Genomic DNA, 25508 nt, shown 5'->3' with positions numbered 1-25508 from the left:
ATTAGTTAAAGCAAAAAAAAAAAAAAAAAAAAAAAAAAAAAAAAAAAAAAGAGCACTTTTTTTTGGGCTGAGAGCCAGGTTATTTCTTACACTAAATTTTTAAGAAAACAACAACAACAACAAATTCACCAGAATGTTACATTACAGCAATCAGTGAATACTGGATTTCACACTGTAACATTGACACTTAACGCACATGACTCTTCTAGTAGTGTGATGGCTGTGCAGTGTGGCAGTAGTATGCTTGTAGCACAGCTAAAACCGGGTGTAGGCACTGCGAGGCTGTGGCTGTGGCTGTGGTTGTGGCTGCAAAGGCTGCTGGGCCTGCTGCTGCTGTAGGCGAATCTGCTGGGAGTAGGGGTCTTCCAGGGATTTGACAAACATAGTAGTTCTGGGGCCAGTCTTCCAGACGATGCCATTGGCATCTCTCACCGATGACTCCACTGTGATGCTATGCGTTCCAAGGACAGCAAAGTTCAACAGGAACTGGGTGCTGAAGTAATCATTATGTGGCTCAACCCTCTGCTCCATCTCATTGGTCATGCTGTCAATGGGAATCTAGAACACAAGAATTGTTAAACCAGCATGAGTTGCTTATTCAGTATTCTCCAGGAGCCAGGCCCTGGGAGACACCTGCAAACTGAGACAAGCCACATGAATTCTCATCACAATTCCTAGCAACATCTGAGATCACCCAGCCATATCGGGGGTGTTCTAAACACAGCCCATCGTTTATCACTCAACAAATATTTATAGAGTGGCTAAGGGCTCCATTAATCAAAGAAAAGAAGGGAAGAGAATGGAGACCAAGCCTTAACAGTGAGCAGATTGCAGGCTGAGAGGACAACACTGAAGAAAGAGAGACAGAGGCCACACCAGTCCTCCTTCAGCTTCCTACCTAAAACTGTGATGATGAAATGATTGTGTGTGTTCGTGTGTGCACGTGGGTGTGCACATTATATGCTTGCTAGTGTGGGTATTCGCATGTGGACATGCAAGTGTGTATGTGTGAGGACATGAGTAGGAGGCCAGAGGTCAAAGCTGGGTGTTTTTCCTCAACCACTTTCCACCTTTATTTTTGAGACAGTGAATCAGTGAACTTGGTTCTCATGGGTGGATTTATTTGGCCAGGGTGGCTGTCAGTGAGAGTCAGGAACTCACTGTCTTCACCCCAACCCCTAGGGTTAGCTTTGTATTCGAGTTATGGGGCTCCAAACCCAGGTCCTCACATTTGCAAGAAGGCATTTTACCAGTCCCGAAATGCCCCTTTAAACCTTCACTCCATCTTGTTACACAGATTTAGTTCAAATGCACCTGACTAGCCTGGGGACATCCTGTGGATTTGATCATCACAAAAAAATTGGAAAGAAATGTCTAAACAAAGACACGGGCATCTCATAGGCACATATGCAAGATGCTGACTGTGAATGGCAATATCAACCTCATTGATGCTAGTTAACTTAACCTCCAACCTCAGGACATCTAGAGGAAGCAAATTCCCAAGGTTCCCCTGGGGCAGGGTGACCTGCATAGTATATTTAGGCACCACAGCAGGCAGCTCTCCTCCAGGAGGCGGAGCCCAAGATGGCTCCAGAGGAGTAAGAGTCTTAGGAGCAAGGTTTCAGAGCAAGAAGCAGGCAGGAGGAGGTGAGTGCCCTTGCTTTCTTCCCTTTGGAGCACAGGGCCAGGCTCTTTAGTTGCATGGGACTAGGTAGGGTAGGAAACCTGATCAGAAGCACAAGATCAGATAGTTCTTGCCATGTGGACCTCAGATAGGTTCCATACTGCACTGAGACACAGAATTCATGTTTTGATCTCTGCTGGGATGCTGTGTCCACCAACTGATTCAAGCAAAGGAAAAAGAAAGCGATTAAGTCTCCCAAGCCCCAGCTGTGTAGTTATGACTCCCCTGATATTTACCTTGTAGTCTTGGCCAGATTTACTCTGCAGTGTGGAGGAAACGTTCAGGCACACAGATTGAACTCTGCGGAAGAGGCCTGGTTTAGATCCGTGCTGAACAACGCCTTCTACCTTTAGTGCCAGCTGCTGGTTATTCTGCACAGCAATGGGCTCTGCAGGGCTCCGGGGAGAAGGTGACAGAGCGAGCTGGAACAGAAGAGTAAGGCAAGCACTCGTCACTGGTCACAGATGAACACACTCTTGACTGTCCCCACCACCCCGCAGAAGGACCTCCATGTCAAGCTTCCTTGTAACACCTCTGGGCTCTCGCTCACACCTGTTCTGTTTGAGGGTAGCAAACAAAGGTGCTGGCTGCCAGCAGGCTCTTGTAGGGAGGCTTTAACAAACCACTTCCTCAGGTGAAATGCTACGCGTGATGCTTATGTCCACTGGGTCTTGCTTTGCTTCTAGGAAATTTTTAAATTTTTTTTTATTTTTGGTTTTTCGAGACAGGGTTTCTCTGTGTAGCCCTGGCTGTCCTGGAACTCACTTTGTAGACCAGACTGGCCTCAAACTCAGAAATCCGCCTGCCTCTGCCTCCCGAGTGCTGGGGTTAAAGGTGTGTGCGCCATCACCACCCGGCTTGTTTAATTCTCTTAAGTAATTTAAAATAGACTCAATTAAAATGCAAACAAACTTAAAATTCTAAGATAACTCACATTAATGGAATTATTGTGGTATTTTAAAAAGTCAGTTTTCACAATGAACACAAAACAAATTGGGGTGTTAGGATTGATCCTAGGGCCTCCAGGTTGCTTTTAAACTTAGTTTTTCTTAAAGGAAAAAAAAAAAAAAAGCACTGCACATCTCAGCTGTATCTCAACTGCAGAAAGCTCCCGCTGTAATGTGCAGACAGCCTGCCTGAGGCCTGCTCACTTATCCATCAATCACCTTTCCTGGTTATTAAGGTCTTTTTGGAACGTTAGTTGCAACCAAAAGCATTAAATGGATGCAAAGTTCACTAGACACATTCTGACAGGCAGAATTCAAGCCGTCTCTCTCAGGTAACAGTCTCCTTTCACATTCTACTGTGGGAATTAAAAATAGCCTTTAGTTTTGAGTGGCTTAAGCACTTCAATATACTAACTCTCCCTGTGAGTTAGTTCCCCATGCTTGCCCTCAGTGGCAACAGGACTTGGGAGGCAGGACCCGTGGTACTGAAGCAGGCCATTCCATCAAAGCTGGGCCTGCTCAGACAAAGACTCGACCCTGCCAATAAGCTTACAAGCACTCCTCCCTGGAGGTAAGAGGTAGATAGGCTGCCATTACTCAAATGCAGGTCTTAGCACAGTAACTTTCAAACCCCACGACTTCCTCAAATCATCAGACAAAATTTAGGACTAAGTTTTTATCTATGCTAAAGGAAAGATACTAAATCGTAGCTATGTCTCATTAAATCTTCAGATGATAGCTAGCTGGTTTTTATTACATTTGAGAGAGTGTGTGTTTGTGTGTGCGTGGGTATGCACGCGCTATGGCACATGTAGGATAGATGACAACTTGTAGGAATCATCTCTTCTACCATACGGATTTTGGGATTGAACTCGTGTCAGGTGTTATTATTCAATCTCTCCAGCCCCACTTAGCTGGTTTTTATATCTTAATCTTATAAGTGGTTTTTCTACCTTACCTTGATGCTGGTAGACTGTAGTTTCTGGAAAAAGTATCTCTGAAATGAAAGAGGAACTTTCAGCAGAGCGATGATGGCATTGCAGAGGCATGCTGTGTGCTGTGGGAGAGAGAAGTCAGCTGAGAAAACCGACAACAAATGCTTCCAAGAGCCCATGAACTTGGCAGAAGGCACAACATCCACACGTGCACAGAACAGTCATCCCAGTGGGGCTGCTCTTCGAGAGGACCCAGGTTCAATTCCCAGCACCCACGTGGTGACTCACAACCATCCATAAAGGGATCTTATGCCCTCTTCTGGCATGCAGATGGATGTACATGCAACAGAGCACTCATACATACAAAATTAAATAATTAATTAAAAAACAAATTTGTCTGGCAGTGGCACCTTTAATCTCAACACTCAGGAGACAGACAGATCTCTGAGTTTGAGCCTAGCCTGGTTTACAGAGCAAATGCCAGGATTATCAAGGCTATACTGAGAAACCCTATCTCAAATCACACACCCCCACCTAAAAATTGCAATCAGATTTCTACTTTATTTTATTTTTTTGGTTTTTTTTTGGAGACAGGGTTTCTCTGTGTAGCCCTGGCTGTCCCGGGACTCACTCTGTAGACCAGGCTGGCCTCGAACTCAGAGATCCGCCTGCCTCTGCCTTATTTTATTTTCTTAATTTTTTGGTTTTTAAAAAATTAGATTTATTTCCTAAATTTATATTCTGTGTTTTTAACCTTGGCAGCATGATAGAATCACATGAATGCTTCTAAAAAAAGCAAAACAACAACAACAAAAAAAAAACCCCAAAACAAAAACCATGCTGTCCTTGTCTAATGGCAGGATTATGCTGTGATTAAACCCATCACACATATTGTAAGCCCATACTGCATTCAACATGTTTAAGTATACTGAACACTGCCTTAAAAGTGCCCTAGACACTCCACTGGATCCAGTGTATGAGTGCCCGACTTCTACTCTTACTCCTGGTATCACTGTGGGGGCCAGGACTGTTCCAGACTTAGAGACAACTGTCTTTGGGGCAGCTGGGAGGGATGACTTGATAGTGATGTGGCTTTTAAAAATCTCCCAAAGTGACTCTAGTTTGGAGTTAGAGTAAGGAATTACTGCAGCTTCAGTTTGATTGTTTAAGAAGCATAAAATAAAGAAGTTGGTTCTGCACCTACACAAGGCGGACCTGATAAAAGTTGCCTGTATCTGGGGAAATGAGATTTGATATGTTAGAGAGGCCATGCCATCAGGATGGGCTAAGTGCTGCCATGGACGGGGTTGTTTAATCCTTTCATGGGTATTCTGGTGGATAAAAGCATAGTGAAAAGGTAAAACCGAGAGGCTGGTTACCTTAGTTGTGCGGAAGTCTACTGACTGACAGGTATACAGGCCTTCGGGTAGAGGAGGGCTGTCCCTGTATTAAACAAATGTTGATTTCTGGGCTTTCAGAGAGTAGAGTACTACCCGACTTTGGTATTGTTACTCTAATTGCTCAGCAAGGGCATCATCTTTTGTAAACATTCTTCTCCTTCACTTTCTGATTGGTTTAAGAAAGAGCTGGCAGTCTGTAGCTGAGGCAGGAGAGGAATTCAGGAGACCCAGGCAGAGATGGGAACTGTGGGAAGACTTGAGAGGGGTGAGACTCGCAGCCAGACCCGAGGAAGTCGCAAGTTCCAAGAGTGAATTCGAGGTAACCGGCCACGTGGCAAATGTGGAGTTAATTAACTTATACAAACTAGCAGAGGACAAGCCTAAGCTATAGGCCTAAGCTTTCAGGAATAAGAAGAGGTCCCTGTGTCATTATTTGGGTGCTGGCAGGCTGAGAGAGGCTGGCTACACTTGTGTGATATTTCTAATTTGTATGTTCTTTACAATGAAGTCCTAATAATAAATTATAGAAACTTAGCAAACAAATGCCACTTGCCATGTAGGAAACTGGGGCATACTTCCGGTTAAGCGACTCCACCTCCTCTAGGACGCGACTGTACACGGACATCATTCTTCTCTCATACTCACTGTCGGCGTGGGCAGCACCTGTGGACCCATACTCCTGGAAGCTGAGCAGAGACCAGCAGTTCATCCATCTTAGCACCTTCAGCACCTACATGCATTTGCTAACCATGGCTCACATTCTCACCTCATCTTTTAAAAAATGAAGTTATTTCCAATTACAGATAAGGAAACTGAGGCTTGGTAAGGTTAATCTGACTACACTTGTGTAACTATTAAGTCACAAGTTGAAACTCAAACCCAAATCTGACTACAAATGACATAATTCTTAGCTACTTACATGAAGGCTAATTGTCACCATACAGGAAAGACACTTGAGAAAGGGCCAGCAGGTAACATACTGATATGACATCATATAAGTAACAGATGGAACACAGGGAGCAAGTTAGCAAATCACTTGGTCAGCATGCCGTTAGACCTGGGGATGGCTGAGGAAATGCTATGAGCGGAGAGCCTGGAAGTGAAAAAAGCACTGGACGGAGCGGGAGCTGCTGGGATGGAGCTAGGAAAGCTTAGCCTAGATTCCTTCCTGTCACCTTCTCTGAAAACATTTCTAACAGAGATAAGACAAAACTCTGGAATCCTAAATAAGCTTCAAGTATGTCTGGAAGTGTGTGCAGTGCAGGCAATCCACACCAGGCACATACGTGCTAACAGTCCTTTAAACCTTTCAGTGAAGGCACTTCAGTGAGGCACTACGTGTCATCTGCTCATTCTATCTCCACTGCCTGGGCAGAAGGAGTTGTGCCTACAGCTTATGCACCCATGCCTTAGTGAGAACAAATACACTCCCTGAGCTAGCAGTGAAAAGACATCTGTGGTCATATCTGCCTGACTCCAGGGCTCGGTAAAACACTTTAAATGTCATTAAGACAAGAAATAAAACTATTACAATGGACATAGTATGTGGAAGAAAAATATCTGTTTGGCTGAGACTGACTTTCTACCGTGCATGGCTGAGCTCTCAAACACTGAACTGACAAAGTGGTACGGCAAGGCTTGCATGCAATGCAATCTCAGATCTCCCCGGCAGCTTTCCTTTCCCCTCTTCGTAAAACCCTGGTGCGATCGATGATCCGGTAACAATGCACCTGACATTTTATAAGGCGGCATCATCCAACTTACCTTGCTGATTCAGGATCCAAAACCAGGGCTTCTATGGCATGAGATATCAGTAAGCAGCTCTGCTGCTGGCTACAACAGTGTTAAGTCACACACGAGAACAGAAAGACCACTACACACTTTTGTTACAGAGCATTCATTACGTTTCAATCAATCAATCAATCAATCAATCAATCAATGAAAACTCTAAGAACTAACTCATAAGCCTGACAACTTCACAACAGTTTTTTTCCCTTCTTTCCAATGAGATCAGAAATTGCTAATAAAATATGGCTGGCTTCGGGAGTTGAGGGAACAGATGTAGCAGTGACCACAACAAAGGAGATGGAACCAGTGTGCTGTTCTGTGGCTGTTTAAGGGAACCTTGCTGTGTTTCCAGCTGGCTCCCATCTCCTGCCTCATGTGTCAGTCTCCTTGGTACTGGGGATGACAGGTTTGTATCATTGTCCTGGGTACAACTAGGGGCTGTGGCAGTTCTTCTCTAAGGTAGACAAGACCACCAGGAAGTCATCCCTTTAAAAAAGATTGGCTTAAGTTTAAGAGTAAACTTAGCCAAGCAGTGGCAGTACACACCTTTGATCCCAGCACTCGGGAGGCAGAGTACAAGCAGATCTCTGAGTTCAAGGCCAGCCAGGGCTGCACAGAGAAATCCTTAAAAACTTAAAAAAAAAATACAACAACAAAAAAAAGTCCAAGAGTAAAGTTATTTTGCTCCTACTCAATTTCAAAGGAAGAAATTACTAGCTAATTGTAATAAATATTAGGATTATCTAATCCATTTTTAGTTGAGCAAATTTACTCTACATTTCAGAGAATACTTCCCAAGAACAAGGAATCCTAAGAAATACAGGATACAGTTCTACATTCCTCAGAGTGGCCGAATCTGCATCAAAGGATGCTTGATAGAGATCTCTGTACCGGGAAGCAAGGCTTCGGAATTCTTCCATGGACTGCTTCATCTACAAAGAAGGGGAAAAACAAATTAAAGCACAGAAAATTCATCCTTGAAAACAGTTCAAATACAAATTGAGTTGTCATTTCCATAACTTTATTACACAAAATCGACAAAGACGGCTAATGAAGTTCTAACTGTTCACAGGGTATATTTACTTATGACATCTAGAGACAAGACACTTGCATTTTCCTTTCTTCGAGCTTCACTAGGATAACTAGTACTTTTGTAGATATTCCCAACTCTTTAACCTAATTCCACTCTTCCTGTACAACACACAGCACTGGGATTGTTTAAAGAACACACCATCCTATCCGGCCAAACATTGAGAGTGAGTACTTGACACATACCATTGACTTTAATTTGTACAACCTTTCATCTTCAAGAATCTCTGAAGTATAAATATCATGTAAAATGGAGAGAAAAGAAGACATGCCTGATTGGAGATCCGGCCGCACCTCTGAAGATCGTTTCCTAAGGTCATGGCGATGGTGGTGGCGATGGCAGGGGGAGGGCTTGTCTTCAGGCTGTTACACGTGCAAATGAGCTGCGAGAAGGCTTGGAGGAGATCGATCCGGAGCTTTACAAACTCACACTGAAAGCTCAAAGGATTCAGCGGTGTGCTGGCAGCCTGGGATAGAGAGAGGAGCTTCATGCAGCGTCACCACCTTGTTCCCAATGCTCAGGGAAAAAACACACTTGGATGGAACACACATGCGCAGACTAAAGTTTCCTATCTCTTCCTCACAGAGCACAGGAGGATGCTTTAGCACAACACAGCATTTACAAGGTGCCTTTCTTTTTAATGGGGGTCTTGAACATACAAGGATTTGGATATCCGTGCCTACGTGAATGTGTTGGAATCCACCTTCCTGAAGCCATGGGAGGACTGCATGTGTCAGTTTATGCACAAGTCATAACAACACTGATAGGTAAATACCTAAGCTACCCAAGTGGCAGATATAACAACATCAGAGAAACTCACTACGGGTAGCATCGCCTGACACCTGAACATCTCACTGACATTCAGAGGCTCATTACTGCCTAAACTTAGCATCTTACTTGCTCAGTCATTCTTAAGACTGCACAGGAGGCTTTAGCTATTATCACTGCAGAGAGAGGGGTGGGGGAGGGCACCAGAGAATGGATTACCACACACAAATGTTCCAAGAGGTAAGTCTCCAAGAGCAGAGTAGTAGCCATGCAGAGTGGGTAGTGGGCTAAGTCCCAGCAGCACAGACACAGAACCTCCAACTGTTTAGCAGCCATCCTAGTGGAGAAGCTAGCAACAAGTTTTCAATAAAAGGCACACACGAAAAGTGTGCTAACTTAACAGTAAATGGGAGCATGGAAAATGAACATTCCTCTACAAGACAACTGCCTCAAATATACTGGTGTGCTTGTTAATTTTTTTAAAATTTACTTTTTATTTTCTATGCATTGGTGTTTTTGTCAGCATGTATGTCTACATACATGTATGGTATCAGATCTTGGAGTTACTTACAAACAGTTGTGAACTGCCATGTGGTTGCTGGGAATTGAACTCGTATCCTCTGGAAAAACAACTAGTGCTCTTGAGCCCTGAGCCACACCTCCAGCCCTGGAGTGGGAATGTTGCTTAGGTTCCAGGACTAAGTCCCAGCATTCCCATCCAGTAGCGCACACTGTCCTCAGTGGAGGCCTCTACTTGTAAGTAACAAGACAGAGCTTGTAATGGTTCCTGCATCCTGTACACAAGTACACATTTGTCTGCTTCCTTCTCCAACTGTGGAGACCCTTGAAGCACTGTGCATGATGAGAAATAACTTTCCTCAATATTTGACTGTGTTGACTTTTTAAATCTTTCAATATTCTGTTTTAGCTACAAAATAGCTTGTATTAAGATACTAAAAAGACTATTTCAGTCGGTCTTACTGTCAGGTTTGACTGTTCTTGTGGAAGATGGAAGGAAGTGCTTTATTCCATCTGCCTCTTTAGCTGGTACTTGTAAATCTTAAAAGTTTATTTGGGTCTTTCACAGGGGTCACTTAAGACCAAAGGAAAATAGATATTTACGTTACGATTTATAGCAGTTATGAAGCCATAATTATAAAATTACAGTTATGAAGTGGCAATGAATGTAATTTTATGATTGGTGTTCACTGCAACACAAGGAACTGTTATTAAAGGGTTGCAGAATTAGGAAGTTATACAGTAAAAGGCTCACTGGGGATGTTATGACAGAGCATCTACCTAGTATGCACATGGCTCCAGGTTCAAGCCTTAACATTACAAACACCCTACAAAACCCTCTACTTGGTGAGCAGTCAGACAGAAGAGAGGAGGACGGGGCGTGCTTGGTGATGGGATGGCAGCAGGCTAGAGTCTTACTGATTAAGAATGTGGAGGAAGGAGCCTCTCTCCACAGCACTTACCATTCTGCCTCAAGTCAGCAATTTTCTGTACATGTGGTATAAAAAAAGTTTTCACCAACTAAGAATACTAACAAGCGTTTTATTTCTGTGTATATGTAGTTTCTGATATTGCCACCAGGTTTCACAGGTTGTCAAAAGAGGATAGATAAGCCAAGGCAGAGAGGAGACCATCCTACACCAGTCACCATGACCGACTGGGGAAGAGGACTCACCGTTAGGGAGGCGATCCCTTTGTGGTAGAACTTCAAAGACTCAGCAATGCAGGAAAGTGCTGAGCTGAAGCTATCCTCCTGCAGCCCAGTCAGACACTGCTCTGCATGTGAGAACTCCTTCAGACTGTTCAGCCAGAAGTAGAAGTGTTCTGATGCGACCTGTGTCAGCAAACTCTGGTAAAGCTCTCGCGCCATGTCATGGTTGCCCTAACAAAGAAAGAGGCCAGGGTGAGGCTCTACATTCAGCAAGTAAAAGACAAACCCAGAATAAGCTCAAAAATCACATCTCATATTACATAACTCCTTAAGACAGTCTAACTATTTCTTCAGAAAAAAAATATGCTGAGCTGCTTTTTATATAACACAATGCCTTAAGTTCTTTACTAAAACAGCCCCAATGGGAAAATAATTGGAGTGATTGTAACTCAAGTCTAGAATTTTAGTGTAAAATACCAAAAGTACCTGTGTGTCATTTTTCAGGAGCTGTTTAGGAGGTAGAAGGTGAATGGCACTCAGGACCTTAGAGGCACAGATGCCCAAGATCCCGGCATGCCCTTACAGATAGCAGCGCAGTCTATGCTCCTGCTCCGACCACCAGAGCCGTGCCCCACACTCTGGTCTCTGGACTAATTATGCTTTGTATTTCTTAAAGAAATTCAATGATCAGGTTGGAGAAAGAATGAGAAGAAAATATGTGCTGATAAATAATGACAGAAACAGCAGGTGGGAAGAGGCCCTGATACCACAACCTCTAGCAAAGTATAAGTGTTGCTAACAACGTACAGACACAGTGTGCACCGTCACCTACTTATTACACTTACTACGGCTTATGAGGAAAGTTAAGTTAGGACAGCTCCATTGCCATCCTCAGAGACTGTAAGTAACAAGCAATTCTTGAGAATGGCCCCATGGGGCATGTTTGAATGCTTGGTCCTCAGGGAGTGGAGCTGTTTGAAGAGGTTACAGGGATTAGGAGGTGTGGCTTTGCTGCAGTAGATGTGTAACTGGGCTTGGGATATGAGGTTTCAAAAGTCAAGCTAGGCTCAGCGTCTCTGTCTGACACCTATGGATCAGGATCACACTCGCAGGTACTTCTCCAGCACCTTCTGGTCTATAACTATACCTCCCATCATGATAACAGACTAACCCTCTGAAACTGTAAGCCAGCCCCAACTAAATGCTTTTCTCTTACAAGAGCAGCCTTGGCCATGATGCCTCTTTACAGCAAGAGAACGCTGACTAAGACAACTTCCATATATACTTTGAGTTCTGACTGTAATAAGGACCACATCACTTATAGTGCATGTTCTAACATTCCACCAAGCACCTCCACTCAATGGGGAAGCCCATACCATTCTGGAAGCCTGCCTGGCAATCCGGTACACGGTCCACCCACTGGAGACGCTTTCAAGCTGCTGCTTGATTACCGCCTTCACTTCTGCAGACAATGCTTTCTGGCTGGCTACAAAAATCACAGTAGCCAAACTTACCTAACAGAAAACAAGTAAAAAAGACACGTAATGTTATTCAAAGACAAAGACAAAAATTAAAGATCACCAAAACAGAAGAGAATTTAGGGCCACTGAGATGGCTCATCAGGTAAACATGGCTGCTGCCAAGCCTGACGACCTCAGTTCAATACCTCAGCCTTACACGGTGAAAGGGAAGTTGTCCCCAGACCTCCTCATGCGCTTATGCATGCACATCGACACAAAATAGCTAAGTATGATACAAAGGAACAAAGTGGACTTACTTTCTGTTGATATTTCATTTATCATGTTTAAGTCATTAAGCAATGTATTCCTTTTACTCAGAGCACTGCTTATAAAGTAACTAGGAGAAAAAGGCTCACAATTAAGGAAAAATGAATTATGATATAGTCACCCAGTGAAATACATCAGTGAAATAAACCCAGAGATCAATATAAATTACTAGCAAGGAAGGCAAACGGTGAAAGTTGACCGGCAGCATAACCTTTGCACAAAGCTAAGACATGCAAAGCAATGCATATACTGAGGGTTCTGATACATACTGAAGTCATCCAAGTGCAAGTGCAGTGCACAGAGAAAAGACAAGAGGAGTTAACATAGGGAGTGTGATGGTTCACCTTCACTGTCAATTTGACTGGACTTAAAATTACCATGTATGCTGGATAGCTGTGTTAGGCTAAAGTCATTTGAGAGGAGGGAACCTCTGTAAGATCAGGTTGTAGACATACCTGTAGGGTAATTTTTTTCTTAATTAGTGATTAATGAGGGAGGGCCCAGCCCATTGTGGTAATGCCATCCCTGGGATGGTGGTCCTGCATTCTATAAGAAAGCAGGCTGAGCAAGCCATGAGGAACAAGCCAGTAAGCAGCACCTCTCCATGGTCTCTGCACCAGCTCCTGTCTCCAGATTCCTACCTGGCTTGTGTCCCCACCCTGATTTCCTTCAATGATGAACAGCAATGTGGAAGTGTAAGGCAAACCAACCCTTTCCTCGCCAACTGGCTTTCTGGTCATGACACTTCATTCCGGTAACTAACACCCTAATTAGGACATCATGGGCTCACACCTCAGGGTTCTCCAGAGCTTCACTCAGGTGGGATGACTTATCCTCAGCAGGGACAGCACATGCCATGGCTGAAACCTTACACGTGGGGTGCTCATCATTCTCTGCTTCCTGGTGTCATGTGCTATGGCCACCCTGTGAGGCTCTGGTGGCCACGCCCTCCCCGCCATGCTGGACAGAGCCCTCTCAGACTGTGAGCTCAACACCACTCCTTCCTGAAGCTGCTTACTATTTGAGTACAGCAGACAGGGTGGAGCAGAGCTGGGGTAGATTTAACTCTATACCTAACACTACAACTCACCATGTTGACCAGGATGCCTTCGCTCTGCATCCCTAGTGCTGGATGAAAGGCATGCATCACAATGCCCGGGCTAGCATTGTTTCCTTCAGCAAAGTCAGATGCAAACATTTTACTGTATTCTTTCTTAGATTAAAAACAACAACAACAAAAAAAAAAACCCTCATGTTTTCTTTTTAAAATTGGCTTTAGTAGTGCTAATAAAAAAGGACAGAGATCACTAGTTCAAATGCCACTTCAATAAAAAACAAACCTGACTGAGACACTATACAGCGAGCCAAAGACTTTGAAATATTCAGCTCTAAACGGAGTGTCTCCATCAAATCCCTCCCTTTATGTCTCAGAGAACCCTCAGAAGAGGAGACAGAAAGAATGTAAGAGCCAGAGGGATGGAGGACAGCAAGGAAAACAGGTCGTCTAGACCAACATGATCAAAGCACACATGAATTCAGGGTCAGAGGCAGCTCGCAAGGGTGTGCACGACTCTGGCTTAGCACCAGATTCTTTGTGTGTGTGTTATGGCTTCTAGTTCAGCATTTTTATCAGATTCCTAAGAGGTTTAACTTGTAGAAAAAGCTCCTGGTAGCCGGGTACAAAGACTCACGACTATAATCCCAGCCAGCACTTGTGAGTTCAAGGCAAGAGTACTGCCCTGAGTTCAAGGCACACCTGTGCTACACAGTCACACTCTGTCTCAAAAAAAAAAAAAAAAAACAAAAACGAAAGTTACTGGTACTGCCTTAATTTTAAATATTTTTTTGTAGTACTGTGATGAAAGCTAGGGTGTTCTACATGTTGGGCAAACACTGTACATTGCACTATATCCCCAGTCCTGCAGAATTACATTAACCTGTTTACTTTTCAACTAAAGTCCAACATTAGTGCTGGCATTCTTAGGTATCTGCCAACAGACTAGTTCCTACTCATTTACAGCAGGCTTAAAAAGTAGTTCCTTACCAGAAGTTCCTGTTGCTTGTCTGTGGCTGATCGTCCAATCACCTTGTAGAGCTCCACGAGGTCCCCAAGCATTCCATCACCCAGTACCGGGAGCTGCATGGCGATGGCTGCCAGGCAGTGGCACATGAGGATCCGGGCAGCATCCTGAGAGCTGTGCAGCTGAGTTAGCAGAGTGTCAACCACTGACCTGCTCAGATGGGGCCGGCCCTTGGCCAGCTTCACCATACAGCTGAGAGCACTCTGCACAGAGAGAACAGCCTGGTTATGCCCTGAGTGGAGGACTGCCAAGCCTGCACTGAGGCTCTCGCTTCAGTCCTCAGTACTGCAAAGGGGCAAGAGGGAGAGTGCACTGCTATACTTTAAAGAACACCTTGTTTAAGTTACGGGGACTCAAGGGCACGTTCTTTGTAGGCTCACCATTTTTCTCCATAAGCAACACAGGATTCTGAATCCCACACAAGTGAAGTGTGCTATGCTTAAAACATGTCCAGAATTTCAGTAGGCAGATGAAAATCATGAGGCTAATCCCAAGTAGGTAGAGCTACAGCACTTCCCAGGACCTGCTTCTGCAGAGTGCTCGGGAACCACCCACAGCAGAACTCAGGATGGTGACGGACGCTAGAATGTTTATAAGGTCACTGCTCCGCATAGCACATGCATGTTCGGTTTACTGATGACTTGGTTTCAGACGCCCTCAATGACTTTGTGAGCATCAGTATGGAGAGATGCTTCTAATTTTCTCTTATTTATTGCTCAACTGAAAGTTAAGAGCTGACAGCTGCAGCTTTTCTCTGTTGGGCCTTCTTTATGACCTATGTGTTATCCTAGCTAACAAAACGAAAAACATGGATGCCTCTCGCTTTCCACAGCTGATTTATGCTTCTAAAATTCTCCCTCCCATTCTTCTACAATACCACAAATGTCCCCCTAGTTCTCATCTCAGGTAGAGATGGGCCCATCTGTCTTTCCTTCGTACTACAACCACATAAGCTGCCAGTGTGCTGAGAGGCACACGCGACGAACACAAAGTGGACCTTAGCTGGAGCCCATATCAGCTAGGTGGCTTTCAACAAGTCTCTCCCTCTGAGCCTTAATTTTTTGATAAGTATTAAGGGAACACATTTCAAGAAATACACACACACACACAGACACACACGTCTTCAACAGTGGGGTACACACTACACAAACATAACTACAACAAAGGCAAGACTGTCTTCCATATCCTAAAATTCTAATGTCTCCTCACTCCCTATAAAGTCAAGTCCGGATTCTTTAGCACATCTGATGGCCTCCATACTTTCCCTCTCACTAGTTACTCGATGCAATCCTTTCAATATGAATGGCACATTTATGTTGCTTATTAAATATTGCTTGCTTAGGCTCAAATAATCCCTCTTAATTACTAAAACTCATTTTTCAAGGCCTAACTCAAAGCAATAACTCTCAACTGAAAGTTAAGAGCTGACAGCTCTGTGTTCACTTTAGTACTGCACCTATTTTTACAGTAAAGAATTTACTGCCTTTGGCTTGGTGCTACGTTCCTTATTGAAATAGCAACATAACATCCTACTACACATGGAGAAGCCTCTAACCCTGGAACCTTCCTGATCATCTATGTACAGCCCACTATACTAAGTCCAATATCTTATTAAAATCTGTAATTGTTGGCATCTTCAGAAACAGGGCACAGAGGCTCCTGTTCTGGAACTGACCTGAGAGCCTCCTCCTGAGGACTAGCCTTCACATTGTACCAGAGGTACCAGGCAAGCTTCCAAAGGACAGAAGTAATCAAGAGTCCTACTTAACACCTATGGACAACATGGTACAATAAACCTAGAGGTGCAGTGGTGGTGCACACCCCCTTTCAGTAACCAACAGCTCTCGACTTGGACGTGAGACTTTGTCAACACGAGAAAAAGCATGCCTAGCACTGGAAATCTAGCTGACTACCCAGAGCTAGTGAAGTCATGCCCTCCCCTCTAACTGCCACACTTCATACATGGCTGCTTTCGCCTTAAAATGGTATAACTGAGGAGCTATGACAGAGTAGATGGCCTGCACCCTAGGGATTACTCTACAATTTAGGCTATGGAAAGAGGCAGTGTATTGAGTGATGTCATCTTCACCTTCACAGTGGATTGAGCACCTGGACTGTCATCTTGACTACAAAGCACCAGAAGGGATTCCAGGCCGAAGACAGCATCTTGCTCCAGTGACAAGAGATCTGGAAAAAAACATTAGGTTGGGTGGTCAGACGACAGACAGCACACAAAGGCACAGACAGAAAAACACATCACATCTAAAAATTGTTTCTGAAATATAAAGGCTATGTTCAGATACCTTCCTTAACACTACCACATTATTAAAGATATAAAGTATTCATATTAAATCAATAAGGTCATGAAGCTATAAAGAGAAACTGAAATTATCACTACCAGGACAGCTAAGAAAACTGTGCCCCATCAGACATAAACCATGCAGGTATATTTTCAGTGAGTCCAATACCCTTTAGATTCTCATGAAAGTCAGCCTCTCTTGCAAAGTACTGGCCCTAAGAAGAAAGCTCTGGGTATGTCCTGCAGCTATACCACTGTACTGCCGAACGCCTTGGGGTCCCGAGGCTGTGATGTCACAGGGAACTTAGGTCACTGAGACCATGCAGCTGTTTCTTATATCACATGCAAGAAATGCTTTTTACTCAAATAGTCAAATCAATCTAATGTCCACTGGGAGAATGTTTCCCAAATTACTGTAGGGCCTTGGCAAACAGTGTGAAGAAATACTGGGACAGAAAGCACACTATGCTGTGGGTAGGAGGACTGCTGAGCTTGTAGCCCCCATAAAGGCCACCGTGATCACCGAGGCAGATACCGTCCAAAATGGACTTCCTAATCTTGAGTGGAGGCATGAAACATTTCCAGCCTTACACTTACAAGATATCAGGAAGATAATAAAATATATCCTCCTTGTTTGTGTAAGTCAGCTCAACTGCCACTCAGTGAAGGCACTTGCTATTTAATACTTAAGTACCTAGAAAACCCGAGTAATTTTCCAGTTGTTGTACAGCTGAATCTTATGTAGGCTGTCCCTGTCTCCAGCACCACACACAGCACAGTGAACAGAGGGATGAAAACAGGCAATGTCCTACAAGACATGTCGACTCCATAATTGCAGACCTAAGGGCTCCACACAAATTAGACAGACCTAAGACACTGCATCAGAACACTGTAGATAGATGCAAAAGCATGCAGACCAGTGCACATAAGCTAATGACTGAAGGGCCCAACCCACAGAGCTCTGTCCAAGCTGCAGAGCAGCACACAAGCCTGTCCCGAGCGCACTTACCTTTTTCTTGACAAGACACGGTTATATTAGTTAGCACTCTTACTCCATGAGCTGCGATGCCCCTGTTGCTATGGTAACAGCATTCTTGAGCTAATTTGACTAAATCAGAAGATCTGGGGGAAGAGCCTACATTTCCTAAAGAAGCAGAGAAGAGTAACTCAAGATTACAATTCATTCATACGGTTCAAGAAAGCAATTCAGCTTGGAGGTTGAGTTTTCTCAGTATTATGAGGAAATTTCTAAGATATTAAAAGTATTTTCTACCTTGACTCCATTAGTAATGTACCACCACCATTTACCCTTCCTTGGTTGGGGTAAAATAGGAGTATGCCATCCATTTTTCAATGACTGCATTTTAAAATCAATATAGGACTTTCCCCATAAAAACATTAATGACAATTGACTGAGAAAGAGTATAGAAACCAAAATAACTACAGGCTGCATCTGAGGAGCGGATGGATTTCCAGCCAAATGGGTGACCCAATGTCATCTTCTTGTCACATAAAGCAAGGTCAAGGAAGAACACTTTGCTTGTTTCTTCCCGCCCCAAACTGTTGATGTTATACCTCAGAAGGTTCGCATAAGAATCCACGACCACACAGCTGTCAAGGATACTGCGACTCAGTGACTGCACTCTAATAAACAGTACAAAGGCATTCAGTAGCCCACCATCTCGGCCACAGACTCGTTAACTACACAGCACTCTTCTGTAGTATCTCTTAAAACTCAGATTTCCAAGGCTGTGCCCTAGGTCCTATTCTGTGGATATTTTAGTTTATAGGAGAGCAGCTCCTGGTTGTAAATATGTGAGCCTCATGAAGAATCAGAGCTTGGCCTTTTTTATTCCTCTTATGACTGCTATCCAGTCTGACCTGTCTCTCCTACTGGAGGACCTTAACTCTTGAGCATGAAGTCAACATGGTTGAAAATTACATCAGTCATGAGCCAAGACAGTTTTAGGCAGTGTAATCTATATAACCATTTACTGATTCCTGGTAAGATGTGACAATACCAGTTAGGTAAAATTCTTGTTTTAAGATGGATAATATATTACAAAGCTGAAACTACATAGCCAGTTCTTCTTTCAGAATTGTGGAAAATGAACTCCTAGGGTGTAACCATTCTTTTTCTTCTTCCCATGATGTTTTATAACTTGATATTTTTTCCCTATTAAGATTTACTATTAGAAAACTTGTTGGGGAAGGAGCAGAAAAGCCCAAAGGAAACAGAAATTTCTTCAAATCTCACAAACCAGCATAAATTTATTGCTGACTTTTTGAAATATTCTTTGTGTAACTTTATCTCCATTTATGTACACTAATATAATCTGAAATTTTATACACCATCAGTATATGTAGATACTGGCCGATGTCATGCTTTTACCCACTAATCCAGCTCCTTAGACTATATTACATATATATATATAGCTTAGGTGACCCCAACCACACTATTATTGTGTTGCTACTTCAGAACTGTAACTTTGTTACTGCTATGAATTGTAATTTAAGTTCTCATATGTGACCCCCTAACTAGGTTGTGACCCAGAGGTTGAGAACCACACTGTTCTACTCTCTGAAAAGGGTGACCTCTGACTATCCAGTTCTGGCCAAGGCTCCACAGAACTACAGTCATGAGCAACCTCTGGAGACACCAGAACTATCATCAGAATGCAATGCAAATGCTGAATGATGAGCAAGAGCAAAGAAAACACTAAGTTTAAGACACAAAATGTTGCACACCTCATTATATAAAATAGTAAGTGGCTCACAGGATTACTAGAAAGACTGCAACACTAAATATGGAAGGAGAGGCCACAGAACAGCTAAGATCAAAGCCCCCAAACCCATCTACTAAACACACTGTGGCCTCATTACTGGTTCTAGGTCACAGTGCACACACACCACAGTGACCAGCTGTGACACACAGTCTCCATGGCAGTGCTTTCCTGAGATTGAATGTCTCACAGTCACTGTTCTATTGCCACAATGCATCATCTCCCACTTCTCCATATTTGTGGCTCCCAATTCAGTCTGTCATGGCAACCATTACTCCAGACCACGTATGGACACTCACAGCAAGAGAGATGTAGAATATCAAGAGGGCAACAGAGACATCATGCTTTCTAGTTCCTATCAAGATATGTGGCAGGGAATTCACCCAATAAACTCAAGCCATGTGGTCATGAGAAGAACAAAGTACAAAGAGTTATTTAATTCAAATTAAGTGATAGGAAAAGGAAGTAACAGAAATGCAACAAAACTTTCATTAAAAACAAACAAACAAAAAACCCTTTAGCCTTAAGTCTACTGGAGAAGCAGGTCGTCCCCAGGAGTGACGTGTCTTTGCCTTACCTGGAACTACACTGAAGTAATGTTTAATGGCAATGGTTCCTGACAGTGTGGAGAGGACAGACAACATCCCAAGTTTCAAGCTGTCATAAGGAGTGTGCAGTGCACACTCACAGAGTGCCTGAAATGCAGAGACATAGACATAGAACACATCAAAACATATACACTTCTATACTATCCAATTTATCTGTTTATTAGCTTTAAAAAAACAAAACTAAACTAAAACTTTAAGATACTTTTTCAACGATAAAAAACAAAACAGGTCACATTATCAGAGTTCTTAAAGGAGCCTATAAAGACATAGCCAGATATAATGTGGTGTCTTAGAACAGAAAAAAAGGGCATGGGTAAAAACCAAAGCAACCCAGAGGAAACACACAGTGTGGCAGCAAAGGCTTTCTTACTACATTTTTCCAGTGTCTTTTTTTTTTTTTTTTTAAGATTTATTTTATTTATATGAGTATACTGTAGTTGTCTTCAGACACACAAGAAGAGGGCATCAGATCTCATTACAGATGGTTGTGAGGCACCATGTGGTTGCTGGGAGTTGAACTCAGGATCTCTAGAAGAGCAGTCAGCACTGAGCCATCTCTCCAGCTCTCAGCATATCTTAAGTGTACTGAGTTCTGACTCCTACCCCATCCTGGCCCCTTATAACAAATGTGGTGAACTAATGTGAACTACCAATAAAGGGGGGCTGGGTATAAGTGCTATCTCTCAATAATTCAGTACATGGAAAACTTGCTGGCCTCTGGCTGTTGGGTCACTGTACCACTGACAGCAGCTGCCGGAGGGACTAAACAAGATACAAGTCTTGTTTTTCACTGCAGTGAACTTGGAACATGTGCTCAGAGCACAATGACTCTACTTCATTCTGGGACAGGACAACTGTCTTGCTGAATTAAACTTACTAAAAGAAAAAATTAAAATAAAACTAAAATTAAAATTTGGGAAATCATAAATATAGTCAGATCCCAATAAAACCATTAACAGGATTTAGGGAGAGATGTGATTTAGAACATCTAATTACAAATATTATATTATTTTTTGGATACAGGGTTGTTCTATATAGTCCTGGCTATTATAGATCTCACTAGGTAGAACAGGGTAGCTTTGAACTCACAGAGATCTGCCTGCTTCTGCATCCTGAGTTCTGGGATTAAAGACATGGGCCACCACACCCATGGATCTTTTTTTTTTTTAGTTCAGAAAAGTTCAGGCAAGAAATGGATGAGATGCAAATATGTACGAGGCTTTTAAAATGCTAATGACATTTCTTTTTTTTTTTAAATTATTTAAGACCTTTATTAGCAGGTGCTTGCAGTTTGTTGACTTTTTTGAAAAAATCAAGTTGTAAACTTTATTACAAATTAAAAATGAAGTTCTTAAAAATCTCAACTTGACCAGATATGAAACAATTTAAAAACCGTGAAAGGTGTATTGAGAAAAACCAGGCCTTTTTTTTTTTTTTTCTTAAAAAGCACGTTTGTCATTACCAAAAAGAGACATCTTTAGGTAAAAATAATAAAAACCCCATGCTGCATAGATAATGCAGATAGTTCTAATGTTATCTGGTCAGCGGGCAAAAAGCAAGCACTTAAGGTCTTCAGCTCCAATCTTCGTTCATTTCTTATTGCTGGAATTTCCTATTCATTTCTTCTTGTTGGATGACCAAACCGGATGATGGTAGAGATGGTAAGCCAGCATTTACTCAGCCCCGCCCTGCTCAACCTCAGGAGCGGACGAATTCTCAGCTGGTGGATCGGCTGCTTTTGTCTCTTTGCCATCTTGTGGTTTAGGGTTCTCTGGGCGTCTGCGTCGGTAATTGAAGTTGCGGCGATACCGACGTTGAGGTGGCTGCTGACCTTGGGTCTCATCTCCTTGGTTTTCTTTGTCCCCTTCATTGCCATCCTCTCTAGGCTGTCTTTGGCGAGGAGGGCCCCTTCGGAATCATGGTCTGTAACCCCGATACATATTCTGTCTCACTGGTCTACCTTGCTCTCCTGCACCCTGGTTGTCAGCACCCTCCATCACTTCTCCTTGCACAGGGGGGTTGGAATACCGTGGTCCATGCGCATAGGGTCTCCGCATGTAGTAAGGTGGGAACCTTCCCCTGCGATAGGGCCAGCTTTGTTGGGCCTGGCCTTCAGGAGCGCTTTCTGATCCCTCGGTCTTTTCCCCACTCTCATTATTCTGGTAATTTTGCTGGTAATTGTGTGGAGGACCCCTACGACGTGGATAGCGTCTATAATGGTTACGGTCTGCTGCGTATTTACTGCCTTGAACTGGAACTCCACCAGGGCCTGTAACATTTGCTGCCTCCGCACCCTTTTCTCCTTCAACAACATCAAACACCACAGTCTGTCCATCACCTACACTGCGAAGGTACTTCCTGGGGTTAATTTTCTTTATGGCAGTCTGGTGTAAAAATTTGCCTTCCTTGGTGTCATTCCTGTTGATGAAACCGTATCCGTTCCTTACATTGAACCATTTGACTGTTCCCAAAACTGGCAATCTCTCACCACTCAAGTGTCCAGAGCTGCTCCTATCTGCTCTTCAGCTGGTGTCCCTCACTCTACCGTTCTGTCATGTCCTATCCCCAGCACTCATCCAGGCCTGAGGCTTTACACACCTGTACACACTGGTGATTCTAAAATCTGTAACGTCAGCCCTCTGGTCTCCAGACATAGATGACCTTAATTTCTCCAAGTGGATGCCTTTTCTCCCATACAGCCCAGCCTGGTTGCAAACTGTGTAGCCAATGCTAATCCACCTGCCTCCTATCTGGAATTGTAGGCATATACCACATCTGGGCATTCTCCTTGAGTTTTTTCTTTTCTTTTAATGTTTGATAATTTCATATGTACACACAAAATATTATGAACATACGCAGCCATTACCCTCTAATATACACAATACAGTGTGAACATGCACACCCGTTACTCTCTCATGTACACAATGCAGTATGAGGATGGTCACCCGTCACCCCCTCATGTACACAGTACTGTATGAACACACTCACCTGTCACCCTCTTGTATGCCCACCTATCCCTTCCAACCCCTTCTCTAACCTGTCCCCTTCCCACTTTCACATCCTATTATTTGTGCAACTCTTGTTCAAGGAACCAAGGCTGTTGCGTTCATGGTCACACTGGCCACGTTCTATCCAGAATAGACCAAACTCCTCTTCTTCCCTGCAGGAAACGAGACTCCAGATTATGAGTTCTTCTTTTTCGAGACAGGGTTTCTCTGTGTAGCCCTGGCTGTCCTGGAACTCATTCTGTAGACCAGGCTGGCCTCGAACTCAGAAATCCACCTGCCTCTGCCTCCCGAGTGCTGGGATTAAAGGTGTGAGCCACCACGCCCAGCCAGATTATGAATTCCTAATGGCAACTCCACTATGAATTCTAATGGCAAAAAATTTCAGACCAGTGGTTCTCAACCTTCCTAACATTGCGACCCTTTGAATACATTTCCTCATGTTATAGTGACCTCCAAGCATACGATTATTTTTATTGTTCTTGATAACTGTATTTTTGCTATTGCTATGTATGAATCGTACTGTAGAAATCTATATTTTCCAATGGTCGTAGGTGAACCCTATGAAAAGGTGTTTGACCTCCAGAGGAGTCATGACCCACAGGTTGAGAACTACTGTCTTAGAGCTACCATTATTTTTTTCTTTTTTAAAAACACATGTATCATGGGGTGGGAGGAGGTAGGGGCTACAGTGATGGCTCAGTAGTCGAGAGTAACCTGCAGAGGACCTGTGTTTGGTTCTGCACACTGGGTGGCTCACAACTTCCTTTAAGTCCAGCTCTAGAAGGATCTGGTGCCTCCTGGCCTTGAATGTCATCTGAACTCGTGGGAACACATCACATTCAGATATCAGATAAGCAAGACAACCGTCTGATGACAGAGGAACTAAACTCTACATGGCGAGACCAAGCTTTACAGGGATGTCACTCTGGTTTGAGTTCATCTCGGGGGGTTCCGTTGCCTCACTGTGAAGTATTAAAGGCAGAAATGTCATCTGTACCAAGCCACCCTGGCTTAGGGAATTTAGCATTTCTTTTTCTTAAGTACCATGTACCTGAATATTCTCCTTACTCCACGTGTGTGGTGTCTTACTAGCAAGCAGCTTCAGATCCTGAACAGCAAGTCTCTTCACGGCTTTCCTGGGGTCATTCTTCAAATACTGCAGCAGAAGCTGAATCTACAGAGACAGCAAAGTCATTCTGTGAATAGTATCGTGCCTGAAACTGTCAATAGAGGCCAGTGCTCCGATACTTAGGGAGACTCTTAGAATACAGAATGGACTCCCTGTAGCTCAGAGCTCTCACTAACAGCTACAGACTCAGGCTTGGACCTCTTACTCCTTATACACAAACGGTACTGTGTAATTTGTCAGACTCCAGCAGAGGACCTGGCAGTTCCTGGCAGTTATGATAATCTATCATTTCTTTCCTACCTACCAACAACACATCCTTCAACACATTTCCTAATGCCTTTATGAGAGAGAGACAGAGAGAGAGAGAGAAAGAGAAAGTGTGTGTGTATTTGTGAAAGAGAGAGAGAGAGACACACACACACACACAGAGAGACAGAGAAAGAAAGAGAAAGTGTGTGTGTGAGAGAGAAAGTGTGTGTGTGTATTTGTGAAAGAGAGACACACACACACAGAGACAGAGAGAGAAAGAGAGAGTGTGTGAGAGTGTGTGTGTGTGAGAGAGAAAGTGTGTGTGTGTGTTTGTGTGAGAGAGACAGAGAGAGACAGAGACAGAGAGTGTGTGTGTGTGAGAGAGTGTATGTGAGAGAGAAAGTGTGTGTGTGTGTGTGTGTGTGTGTGTGTGTGAGAGAGAGAGAGAGAGAGAGTGTGTGTGTAAAAGAGAAAGCTAACTGACCCTTGTCAAAGACTCCTTGACATTATTAAGACTTAGGGTTGCTTCTTATTTTTATCACAAACTAGGTATGTACATTTATAAAGAATAAGCCGTTAAAGAAAATGGAAATTACCTGCTTGGGTGTGTCAACCAAAGAGGAGGCTGCCAGCAGAGTGAACGTGTGCAGAGACACGATGACCATCTTGGTGGAGGGGTAGGACGTGACCAGCTGCTGCAGGAGCTGGCGGGCGCTGCAGGCCAGGAGGGCATCATGGTGCATGTGCTGCAGGATCGGGATCAGCTTCAGCTTCAGGTCCACTGGCGTAGCTAAGCCTGAGTGCAACAAGTGTGTCAGGTGTCTCACCACTACTTAATGAGAGCTCAGATTGTTTTTAATTAAAAAATAAGAAAGGTATAATTGATTAGCAAAGTTTCACTTACAAACAATTTGTATTATATACCATAATGGTTTTAACATTAAAGATAATTATACCAAAACTAACCAACAAATTCAGTAGATTTATCAGAAAGTATGGTAGTAAAAACTGCTTGGGTCTCTCTACATAGCCCTGGCAGACGTGGAACTTGCTATAGACCAAGTTGGTCTTGAAATCATAGAGCTCTGCCAGCCTCTGCCTCCCAAGCACTGGGATCAAAGGCGTGCACCACCATGTCCAGCACACTGCTTTTAAAGGCACAGTAGGGGCCAGCAAGACGGTTCCTTCCTGAGGGCTAGAAAAGCTCTTGGGAGCTTGGGATACATCAGCCCGTAGCATGTGTTACCTATCCTTTTCAAATGGTTCCTTTATAAAATGCCCCT

At 43.5% G+C, this 25508-nt stretch overlaps 1 protein-coding gene and 1 pseudogene across 2 annotated transcripts in view; both read right to left on the bottom strand.

Annotated features, from left to right (window-relative positions):
* Positions 1–124: 124 nt before the first annotated feature.
* Positions 125–25508, bottom strand: part of Ints7 (integrator complex subunit 7) — a 48352-nt gene continuing 22968 nt past the window's right edge. For both annotated transcript variants that reach the window (XM_021161659.2, XM_021161662.2), the window contains 15 exons: positions 24822–25021; positions 23899–24021; positions 19809–19926; positions 17458–17592; positions 16239–16336; positions 14113–14352; positions 11658–11795; positions 10306–10512; positions 8116–8310; positions 7583–7686; positions 6731–6799; positions 5520–5652; positions 3590–3688; positions 1921–2106; positions 125–558 (listed from right to left, as the gene is read on the bottom strand). In XM_021161659.2, the coding sequence (XP_021017318.1) occupies positions 256–558; positions 1921–2106; positions 3590–3688; positions 5520–5652; positions 6731–6799; positions 7583–7686; positions 8116–8310; positions 10306–10512; positions 11658–11795; positions 14113–14352; positions 16239–16336; positions 17458–17592; positions 19809–19926; positions 23899–24021; positions 24822–25021 (2348 nt within the window). In that variant the 3' untranslated portion in view covers positions 125–255. The remainder of the gene's footprint in view (positions 559–1920; positions 2107–3589; positions 3689–5519; positions 5653–6730; positions 6800–7582; positions 7687–8115; positions 8311–10305; positions 10513–11657; positions 11796–14112; positions 14353–16238; positions 16337–17457; positions 17593–19808; positions 19927–23898; positions 24022–24821; positions 25022–25508) is intronic.
* On the bottom strand, positions 21123–23787 carry LOC110310264 (annotated as a pseudogene).

Source organism: Mus caroli, chromosome 1, assembly GCF_900094665.2.
Source record: "Mus caroli chromosome 1, CAROLI_EIJ_v1.1, whole genome shotgun sequence".
NCBI classification, from domain to species: domain Eukaryota; kingdom Metazoa; phylum Chordata; class Mammalia; order Rodentia; family Muridae; genus Mus; species Mus caroli.
Note: the sequence above shows the minus strand (reverse complement) of the source record. Positions and strands in the feature narration are given on the sequence as shown.